At 35.3% G+C, this 11354-nt stretch overlaps 1 protein-coding gene and 1 pseudogene across 1 annotated transcript; one reads left to right on the forward strand and one right to left on the reverse strand.

Moving 5' to 3' along the window:
* The first annotated feature begins 2240 nt into the window (after window positions 1–2240).
* Window positions 2241–5841, forward strand: LOC105251731 (annotated as a pseudogene).
* Window positions 5842–6888: 1047 nt separating this feature from the next.
* LOC109610035 lies at window positions 6889–8683 on the reverse strand. The gene is made up of 6 exons (XM_025406198.1): window positions 8369–8683; window positions 8154–8277; window positions 7745–7984; window positions 7436–7637; window positions 7165–7367; window positions 6889–7088 (listed from the first exon to the last, which is right to left on the reverse strand). The coding sequence occupies exons 1-6, from the start codon at window positions 8378–8380 to the stop codon at window positions 6889–6891; spliced, it is 981 nt and encodes a 326-aa protein (XP_025261983.1). The 5' UTR covers window positions 8381–8683.
* Window positions 8684–11354: the final 2671 nt, after the last annotated feature.

Genomic DNA, 11354 nt, shown 5'->3' on the forward strand with positions numbered 1-11354 from the left:
GGGGCTAGCTGGAATAATGAAATTCTGCGCATTTATGGAATTGCCACGGCCTATATTCCAAAGTTGTTACGACCGTGCAGTAAATATGATTTTGATCGCTACGACAGCCGTGCGAGACTGTAGTATGAAAAAGGCAGCAGAAGATGAGAAGAAGAAAAGTGAAGAAAATGGATTGCATACGGGAATAACTGTATCTGGTGATGGTTCCTGGAGAAAACGAGGATTTTCGTCTCTTTTCGGGATCACATCATTGATTGGATGGTTTACAGGGAAAATTGTTGACATTGAAGTGAAATCGAAATACTGTAAAGCTTGCGAGCACTGGAAAAATAAATTAGATACTGCTGATTATGAAGAATGGCTCGAAACTCATGCCGATCAATGTCAGTCGAACCATGAAGGCTCATCGGGTAAAATGGAGGTAAATGCTGTCATCGAGATGTTTCAACGTTCCGAAGCTTTACACGGACTTAAATACGCAAATTATATAGGTGATGGTGACAGTAAAACTTTCAAGGGGATATTGGATGCAAAACCGTATGAAAATTTTGAAGTGTCAAAAAAAGAATGTATTGATCATGTGCAAAAACGAATGGGTACTCGGTTGAGAAATTTGAGAAAAAAAACAAAAAATCTTGGAGGAAAAGGAAAATTAACTATGAAATTAATTGATCAGTTAACAATTTATTATGGCTTGGCCATTCGACGGAATTCAAACTCGTTGGAAAATATGAGAAATGAAATCTGGGCGACATTATTTCATAAAATGTCAACTGACGAAAATCCACAGCACGAAAAATGCTCAGAGTCTTGGTGCGAATGGAAGAAGGCGCAAGCAACGGGTTCCTTAGACTCCTTTCATCATAAGCCGGCACTATCGAACGAAATTTTTGAAGCCATCAGACCAATCTACGAGGATTTGAGCCGTGACGAGTTGCTGAATCGTTGCTTGGGAGGCTATACGCAGAACAGCAACGAAAGTTTTAATTCTACAGTCTGGCACTTGGCTCCTAAAAATTATTCTAGCGGAAAGAAAATATTACAAATAGCAAGTGACATTGCTGTTTGTAATTTTAATGATGGTCTGATAAACGTTTTAAGAATAATGAAAGTGTTGGACATGAACATTGGACCACAATCCTACAACTTTTGCTTAGAGGCGGATGCTGCTCGAATACAACGTGCGGAGCGCTCTTTGACGGACGCAGCGAAAGAGGCTCGCTCCAGCATAAAAGCATCCAGGAAAGAAAACGAGGAGGAGTTTAGCAACCTGGAAGGTCAGCTTTACGGTGCTGGAATAGCAGATTAAAGGTAAAAAATTTTTAATAATCAAATTTTTTATTTTATCATGTTCGAAACACGAGTCAAAACTTTAAACGCGTTTTTCTCGAAACACGTTTTTTCAAATCGGCACGCAGCATAACTCAAGCAATTTTCTATTTTTTCACTCCAAATTAATATCACATCTTTAAAACAACATTCCGGATAGAAATACGTAGCCGATTTTCGATAAGTTAATATTTCGATTTTTTAGGTACAAATAAGTGCCCGTTTTTTTGGTAGTAAAATGAACTTTTTTTTCAAATGCTCGCCAATTTAACAAAAATAAATATTTTCAAAATCCCCTACGTATTTCTATAGCTATACTAATGTAGTTTAAGAAAAAATTTTTTATTTTGTTCCAGATTAATATTTGCTGCACTTCTACTGCGTGCCGCGGAGCCCTTCCAAAAAAAACCGTTCCGCAGAAACGGCTGTTTGGCAGCCATTTTGTAATATTTTTTAATAAACAAAATTTTTTTTAAAACTTCAAAACATGCTTAACAACATTCTTAAAAAGAATTACCCTTTTACTTTTCCTTCCACTTAAAAAAAAATCGCAAAGAAACGTTAAATTTTCGCTCTCTACTGTGGTGTAACCCCTTAAAATACAAAAAAGTTCAGAAAATGAATATGACAGTATGTCAGAATCTTCAATCATCTATACATGTTTTAACAGTAGAAAATGAATATTCCGAAAAATTAAGATATATAAAAAAAATATTATTAATGAATAAAATAAATGAGTGGAAGAACACACACTTACGTCGGCAGAAAGAAACCAATTGGTTAAAATTTTTCTACAATATTTAAGAGAAAGAAAAGAGAAAAAAGAAAAGCAACCAAAACTTTGGGTTCGATCCATTTTCACTCAAGAAAGAAGATATGCTCAAGGAGATAGTGCCAATCTAATTAGAGAAATGGCAAATGAAGATTCTGCAAAATATTTTGAATATTTGCGTATGACCAAAGAATCCTTTAATGAATTATTGAAGTTAGTTGAATCAAAAATCACAAAAGAACATGTTATAAGAACTCCAATACCAGCGGCTACACGATTACAAATTTGTCTACGTTATTTAGCATCGGGTGATACAATGCATTCGATTTCTTTCGCTTTTTGAATTGGATTGAATACAACTTCAAGAATTATAGCAGAAACTTGTGAAGCTATCTGGGAGATCTTAAAAGAAAAAGTTTTTCCTGAGATAACAGAAGATTTGTGGATCCAAAAAGCAAAAGAATTTGAACTCTTATGGGATTTTCCAAATTGTATTGGAGCAATTGACGGAAAACATGTGCAAATCCAGGTATGAATGTGTATATATATATATATATGTGTGTGTGTATGTGTGTGTGTGTAACATAAATATAATATGCAGATTATATATATACAGGGTCTACCAAAAGTGTGGAAACCCCTAAATATCTCGGAAAATATACGTTTTACAGAAAAGTGTTTCCAACAAAAGTTGTAGGGTTTAAGAAGATCTATATACTGATTCTATCAGTTTGACCTTGGATGGCGTCGTCAAGGTTAGGTCAAGGTCACATTGACTTTTTTAAATGACACCCCCTACATTTGATTGCATATTCTTATAGCTTAATTCAAGAGCTTTCCAAAACACTATAATAATGTTCATTTTTATTAAGTACTTTGCGAGTTATGAGGGTTGAATGATAGAGTAGCGCCGGTATTAACATTATCCAAGGTGTACTACATGGAGGTTACTCGCTCGGATTTGCATCTGTTATGTGTGTGATCCAGCTAACTAAGGCAAGATCGATTCCTCAACATATCCTCATATTTCGCTGAAGTCAAATTGCCAAAAAATTGCTCCATAAAACGTGTATGAAACGTCTCGTTAGTTCCTTCATTTACCGCTATGTGACGCACTACATGCAGTCTAACTCGCATTTAAAATTCAACTAAGAATGTATAAAGCTATCAAAGAACGAACACCTTCTAACTTCAGCTTTGAGCAAGCAGAAATTAATTGTTATCGTCCAAATACAACGTACGATTAATTAAAATTAAACGTTTTAAAAATGGCTGGCGACTTGTCGGAACGTGAAAGAATCACTATCCTCATGATGCGTGGATGGGGTGATAACGAAAGATCGTTCTCTGATGTCGTTCGATTATTTAATGACACGTATCCGAACCGTCGAATTAATAAGTCCACTGTGTTAAAAACAATAGAACGTTTTAGACAAACTGGTAGCGTAAGAAATCGCTCTAAGTTAGGAAGACCATTGTCTGCAACCAACGAAGAAAAACAACTTGATGTTCTGCAGACATTTATTGAAGATCCCAATTCTAGTGTTCAGAGAGTCGCTGAAACTCACGATATTGCTCCCATGTCGGTTTGGAGAATTTTAAAGAAGAACAAGTTCCATCCATATAAATTGCAATACGTTCAAGAATTGCAAAACGGAGATGAGGAGCGTCGTATACATTTCTGTGAAAGAATGATGGCACTAATAGATGTCCGGCCCATCTTCCCTTATCAAATTGTTTTCACAGACGAGGCAACTTTTACCTTAACGGGAGAAGTTAATAATCAAAATTTTCGTTTCTGGTCAGATGAGAATCCGAATTGGGTGCGGGAAACTCACACACAACATCCACAAAAAATAAATGTATGGTGCGGAATAATAGATGGCTATTTAATAGGGCCGTTTTTTTTTGAAGAATATTTGAACGCTCAAAGGTATGAGAGATTACTTGTTGATCAAATAATTCCAGCCATACAGAATACTTTTCCAAATAATTTCCAAGAAATATGGTTTCAGCATGATGGAGCTCCTGCTCATTTTGGTGCAGGACCACGTCGTATTTTAAATGAGACTTTTCCGCTACGGTGGATAGGAAGAAGGAACGGAAATGAGGGAGGAGAGGATTGGCCACCTCGGTCACCAGATCTAACTCCTCTTGATTATTATCTATGGGGATATCTGAAGAGTAAGGTTTACAGAACAAAACCTAAAACCATTCACGAATTGATACAGCGAATAAGGGATGAAATGGCTTTGATACCTTTTGAAACGAATCGTAAAGTCATTTCTACATTCTACCAAAGATTAGCATATTGTCAGGAAGTAAATGGCAGCCACTTTCAGCATTTACTTTAACACATTGAAACACATTTGCAATCGTTTGGTGCAACCTAACCTGATCTCTGTATACACGCACCGCACGCACGCACACGCACACATTTCGAACAATTATTATGATAAATGAGCATCCACAAATTTATTTACTGTTTACTATGTCGATTGCTTTCCAGGTCTTTAAATGCTCGATTGTAATTTGGTTGGGTCTTTGCTTTTGCTGACTGGATCCACGACCGATCTTGCCTTAGTTAGCTGGATCACACACACAACAGATGCAAATCCGAGCGAGTAACCTCCATGTAGTACACCTTGGATAATGTTAATACCGGCGCTACTCTATCATTCAACCCTCATAACTCGCAAAGTACTTAATAAAAATGAACATTATTATAGTGTTTTGGAAAGCTCTTGAATTAAGCTATAAGAATATGCAATCAAATGTAGGGGGTGTCATTTAAAAAAGTCAATGTGACCTTGACCTGACCTTGACGACGCCATCCAAGGTCAAACTGATAGAATCAGTATATAGATCTTCTTAAACCCTACAACTTTTGTTGGAAACACTTTTCTGTAAAACGTATATTTTCCGAGATATTTAGGGGTTTCCACACTTTTGGTAGACCCTGTATATATATATATATATGTATATATGTTTGTATAATATAATTTCTTATTTTTTTATCTTGTTTTTAACTTTAGGCTCCACCTAAAAGCGGCTCTACATTCTACAATTATAAAAGTACACACAGTATTGTACTTATGGCACTTGTAGATGCTAATTGCTGTTTCACAATAGTTGATATAGGAGCTGAAGGAAGACGAAGTGATGGAGGCATATTGCGGAATAGTGAACTTGGACATTTATTAGAAAATAATCTTTTAAGTTTACCAAAAGCTAGACTAATTTCAGACAAAGGTCCTCAATTACCTTATGTAATAATAGGTGATGAAGCTTTTGCGTTAAATAGTTATATGCTACGCCCATATCCAAGAAGAAGTAATTTAAACATAGATAGAAAAATATTTAATTATCGATTAAGTCGTGCTCGAAGAACAGTAGAATGCGCATTTGGCATTTTAACTTCAAGATGGAGAATTTTTCGAAGACCTATAGCAACAAGTATTTCTAATGCGATTTCTATTATTAAAGCTACAGTTTGTTTACATAATTTTTTAATGGCAAACGATTTGGCACAGTCGTTTGTAAAAAATAGATTATATTCTGCAAATATTTCTTATAAAAAAAATATAAATGAATATTTTCAAAACTTACAAATTCCTACGATTGAAGATGATACATTTCGCTCTGGAAGTACTATTCGAGATCTGTTTATGGAATATTTTTGTACTTCTGTTGGAGCTATTAAACAACAATGGGACAAAGCAAACAGAAATAATTTCTAAAAGTTTAATAAGTAATAAACAATTACAATATTTTTTGTAAAATAAATACTAAGTATGTTTTATATATGACAAGAAATGTAAAGTCATTTTGTCATTAAATAAATTAATTAAAAGCGAGATTAATTTATAAAACATTATTTGCTATTGACAAAAAATTATATGTATGTGTATTATATATAAATTTGTGTCAAACATTAAGGTCCCTATTCAGAACGCGCTTACAAAGATATTAGCGCATTGTTATCCAATAGATGAATCTGTATTATAAGAAACAGATTCTTCTTTTGGATAACAACGCGCTAACATCTTTGTAAGCACGTTCTGAATAGGACCTAAGTCTAATATAAAGATTAAGAAACTATTTTTACATATACATTTTATCTGTGATTCTTTTTGTATCTTACCTTTTAACACACATCTCGGAAAAACTAATATATAAGTTGCTAATATATAATATAAATAGAACTTTCTTATCAAACATACTACTACTATATAAAACAAGAGTCTCTAAGGTTTAATACTTATTCTTTTATTTATGTATCCTGTGTTACTAACAATACAGCTTACAAATAGTATTATGTAGATAAATTAATAAACATATCTAACCAAAGTATGTTGTAAGAGGAAAACTATTAAGTAACAAAAATTGTTATTAAATAAACTTTATTATAAATTCTCTTTATTTAAATTCTCTGTATTATATAAACATATAATTTATTATATTGATTAGTATATAAATAGTTAACTGTATTAGATAAACTGTCTAATAAACAATACATCTTTAACAGACTATACTTGGTTTTATTATACTTGGCAATCAAAATAAAATGATTTATATAAGACAAACATAAAAACTATTAAATTATTGTATTGCACAATCAGTATTGTAACAAAAAAGTATTTTGCAAAAATACCATAAACAAAATAAAAACTAAAAAAAAATGCAAAATATGCAACTTATTGCATCAATCCTCTTGTTATATTATAAAGAAATCAGTCTTATTAAAATATATTTATCACATATATAGTTATCACATCTTGTGTTTGTTATTTCTCATTTTCCTCTTCTACTTCATATAGTCTTGATAAGAATTCTATTTCTAATTTTGATCGTGATTTGTAAGATAATCTACGTAAGCCTTCTGCCAAACGTAACACAAATCCATCTATAGGATTTGCTTCTGTATTTTGTGTTAAGGAATTAAGAAGAGCTTGTTCGTAATCGTCTAAATCAATCTTTTTCCTCTCTGTAACAAATAAATGTATAAATAAATTATTAATTCACTAATTTAAATTGTACATAATAAATACTAAAATTCATACTTTTTGATTTTGTTGATATCGGAGAAACTGGAGACAGCGATGTAGACGTATTATTATTAGTGACAGGAGAAAGAATATTATTGAAATTGTCGCTTGTTGTTGATGTAGAAGCAATACTGTTACTATTTGAACTGCAAGGAATATTGCTATTTGAACTGGAAGCTTGTGGCTCCTTACATGATTTTTGTAAGGATGTTACGGTTCTAAAATAAATGATAGAACGTTACTGCAATATAATTTTTAGTTGAATTATCGTTATTCTTGAACTTACTCTCGATATTCTAATGTATCAGTTAAAAAGGCCATTAAATCGTAATAACGAAAAGATGGTTTTATTTCATAGTTCTTTGGTATACCAGCTGCACCACTCTTTTGCGCAACGCTTTGTTTTTTTTTAAATATATTTCTTGATTTTCGATAACAATCTTTCAGACAGGTCCATCGTTTTTCAGCTTCAGTAGCGGTATAAAAACCTGCAACATACAACGTAATTGAGAAATATATACATATGTAATATTTGTTATATGTATTCATGTATAAAAAACTTTGCAAATTAATAAATAAATAATATAAGTGTTACCATTCAAGTATTCACTAATTTCTTGCCATAAACAATCCTTTTGCTTCCTCCCTCGCTCTTTCACTGAAATGCGATAGTCATATAAAGCTGGTCTCCCTTTTACCGCACTTATTAAATCTTCATCTATATCGCGGTCAGTCTGTTTTTCAAAATTTTCAGGAATATTTTCTTTTTCAATACCTTCTTCAATACAGGCAATGCTGCTTTCATTTGTCACACGCGAATGTGCTCCCAAAGAATCTAAATAATTCAGATTTAGTTTCAAATGTTTGTAACAAATATTATATATAATACTTATGTATTTTAAGGATTAGTTAAATTAAGCGAAAATTAAAAAATTATTTAAAAAATAAATTCTAGTAATGTTTCTTAAACATATTGCTTCTTTTGTAAACACAAATATACATACCATTTCTAAAGAGATTTCGATCTTTGTCCATTACTATTTCTTCACAGTTTGCAAAGCAGCTATGTGTGATTTTTCCATCTTCATCGCTCCAAACAAGCCAGCCACAATATCCACATTTGAATTTCTGCTATTAATAAAATAATAATTGTAACAAATACATGTGGGATGAGCATTTTAACATATATATTTTATGTCCCATATATATAATAACGTACCAAAGACGACATTGCTCTTCTGAGAAATGAAAAACTAGCCTACAAATATTAAAACTGCGCAAAATTATATGTCGCCGTATAGCAGCGATCCAGACAATCAATCAATGAGCGGCGAAAAGAAAGTAGAACACACCGCAAGAGACAATAGCGGAAAAGCTCTTCTTATACAAGAAGGAGGTTGTTCACGAATATAAGAGTTCGGATTATCAAAAACTCGCGGAGTTGCACACGTCTTGCTCTCTCGAGATCTCCGAGCCGAGTCCCTCGCAAACTTTCAATATAAAGGTTTCAATATAAAGATTAGAAATTTTTCCGTTTCTTTTCCGTTCCGTAATAGTTCCGTGCCATGGGGAATCAGGCCGCGAAAAAACGGAACGGAATCATTCTGATTGGTCTAGTCACCTTTCCGTTACTATTCCGTTCCGCTATTTCTTTATCCATCGGGACGAGCCCTAATGCATGTGTGGTTGAGTGCTTGTAAGTGTGTATAAGTAAGTGTGCTGTTTGTGTGCAAGTGTATGTATGTTTGCGCGTAAGATGAGATGAATGAATGATCCCTCCCCCCCATATATGCCCCCCTTAATCCATCCCTCCCCCTTCCCCCTCCTTCCCCACCCGGGGGAGAATCTTTTTTTATTTTATTTTTTTTTTTTACGAGAGAGGAGAAAATGCTTCTTACGCACGCCCCGCCCCCCGTAGGGCGGGGCAGTGTGGGACTCGGCCTATTTAACGGCCCATTACCCACTAAAAACTCCTCTCTTTACGTCCGTCAGGTATTGACATGACTCCGGAGTGGTACCCGCTTTCGCATAACCCACTCCAGAGTCATCTGTCAAGTGGGCTTTCGCCCCCGTCTCTATCGGGCATCCTGGCGAAGTCCAAGGTAAGTGTGGTGTATGTTAGTGTTATGGGGTGCATAGGTATATAATGAGTGGTGATGTGTGGTTGTAAGTGTAATGTATATGCGTGTGGTGATATTGTGTGTGCGCGTGAGTGTCCAGTGCATGTAATGGGATGAATGATTACCCTTCCCCCCCACGTATAATTCCCCCCTTAATCCCATCCCTACCCTCCTTCCCAACTCACCTACCCAACCCCACCTCCCTACCAATGACCCCGTCACGCTAAATGTCCCTGTGAAATTGGTGTCAGTGTGCGTGTGTAATGATAAAATGTGTGAATGATAATCCCTTCCCCCCCTCTCCCTCTTCCTCCCCTTTACTTATACCCTACCCCCCTACCCCTATCCCCCGCGCAATGAGACAAATGCATTATGTATATAAATGTATGTGTTGTGTGTGGACAGTCATAAGAGTTCAGTGTCAGCGGTAAAATAGTATCGGCGTTCAATATCTCGCAGATAGATTTGCGAGTCGTCTAAGGTAAGTAATTGTGACCGTACAATATGTACGGTTTCAGTTCGTCCAGTTAAGTTAGATGTAAGTGTGTGTAAATGTGTGTGTGCGTGAGTATTATGTTGTATTGTGTTGTGTACCCTTCCCTTCCCTCCTTCCCAAATACAACCCCATTTAGAACCTACCCCCCATCCCACTCCTTCCCTCCGCCCTCCATTCCCTCCCCTTTGTTTGTGTATATAATGTAAATAATGTAAATAATGTAAATAGTGTAAATAGTGTGTAATTGAGTGTGTAATTGAGTGTGTGTGTCAGTATAATTATAGGCTAACAGCTTATCTTCGGTGTTTACTCCAAAATTGTTATTGGATACGTAGTGTGCGAGCATTCATCCATTCCGTTCACGGGAGCGTTCCTCCTCCTCCTTAACCAACATAACTGTTTCTGCAAACATCACAAATGCTTGCCAGTTTTCTTCCGATTGCAAAATTTGCACGATAACGGTACCCAATGACAGATCCTGCCCTATTATACTACATAGGAGTTCTCGCTCCTCGTTCCATTGCATACAGCTCTGTAAAGTATGTTCCGGGCTGTCGTCATTCTCGCAAAATATACATTGGGCCGTAGAAACTTTCTCGATACGGTAAAGATATGATTGGAAGCATCCATGGCCGGTAATTATTTGGGTTGCATGAAAAGTTAGCTCCCCGTGTGTACGATCTAACCAGTGTTCCAGCACTGGTTCAATAGCGTGGCAGGTACGAACGGCAGCTGTCTCTCGACGTTGAAGTAGCAGATGCCATTGTCTTCTCATTAGAATAGTCTCTTTTTTTTTATGCCTCATTCTATAAGCTTGCTCCATGTGTTTTGTAGCTTTAAATCTTTGATTCGTAGAAACACTCGACGATAGTAAGTCGCGTGTATTTCCACGGGTATTATCTTAGCCAATAACATGGAGGCATCAGCAGAGACTGTTCTATAACCTGCAATGACTCTTATCGCAGTTGTACGTTGGATACGGCGTAGTGTATCTTTAATTTTACGATTAAATATGTATTCGCTCCAAATTGGAGCTCCATAATTAATTATAGATCCGATGACATTAGCATATAATTTACGCTTCTTTTCACGAGGACCCCGCAAGTTTGGCATTAGTGAGTTAAGAGCTCTACTAACTCGTGATATTTTACCTTCTAGATATTTAAAATGATCTATAAATTTCCAGTCCTTATCGAGTATAAGTCCTAAGTATTTGATGTTAACTTCCAGAGGAACTATTTTACGATCTATTAAATATTAAATATTAAATATTATGCATGTTGTTGTACATATTGTATATATTCCCCCAACTTTAGTATTAAGGGCAATCACGCCCGTCTTAGCAGGGGCGATCTGTAGACCAAGTGATTTGATATTTGTTATAACCTTGGCAACTTGTAGATTAGCTTTAGCTATTGCTAACTCAAGAGTACTAGCCTTCGCCAATACCAAGGTATCGTCGGCGTATCCCAGTATAAAAGTCCCGTCCTCAGCGGGTGTTCTTAATATTTAAGAACATAAGTAAGTATACCTTAGTACTTAAGATCATAAGTAATATTCCACAGGGTCGGTCCGAGGACCGAACCCTG

The sequence above is a fragment of the Camponotus floridanus genome, unplaced genomic scaffold (genome assembly GCF_003227725.1).
Source record: "Camponotus floridanus strain SB8 unplaced genomic scaffold, Cflo_v7.5 scaffold135, whole genome shotgun sequence".
NCBI classification, from domain to species: domain Eukaryota; kingdom Metazoa; phylum Arthropoda; class Insecta; order Hymenoptera; family Formicidae; genus Camponotus; species Camponotus floridanus.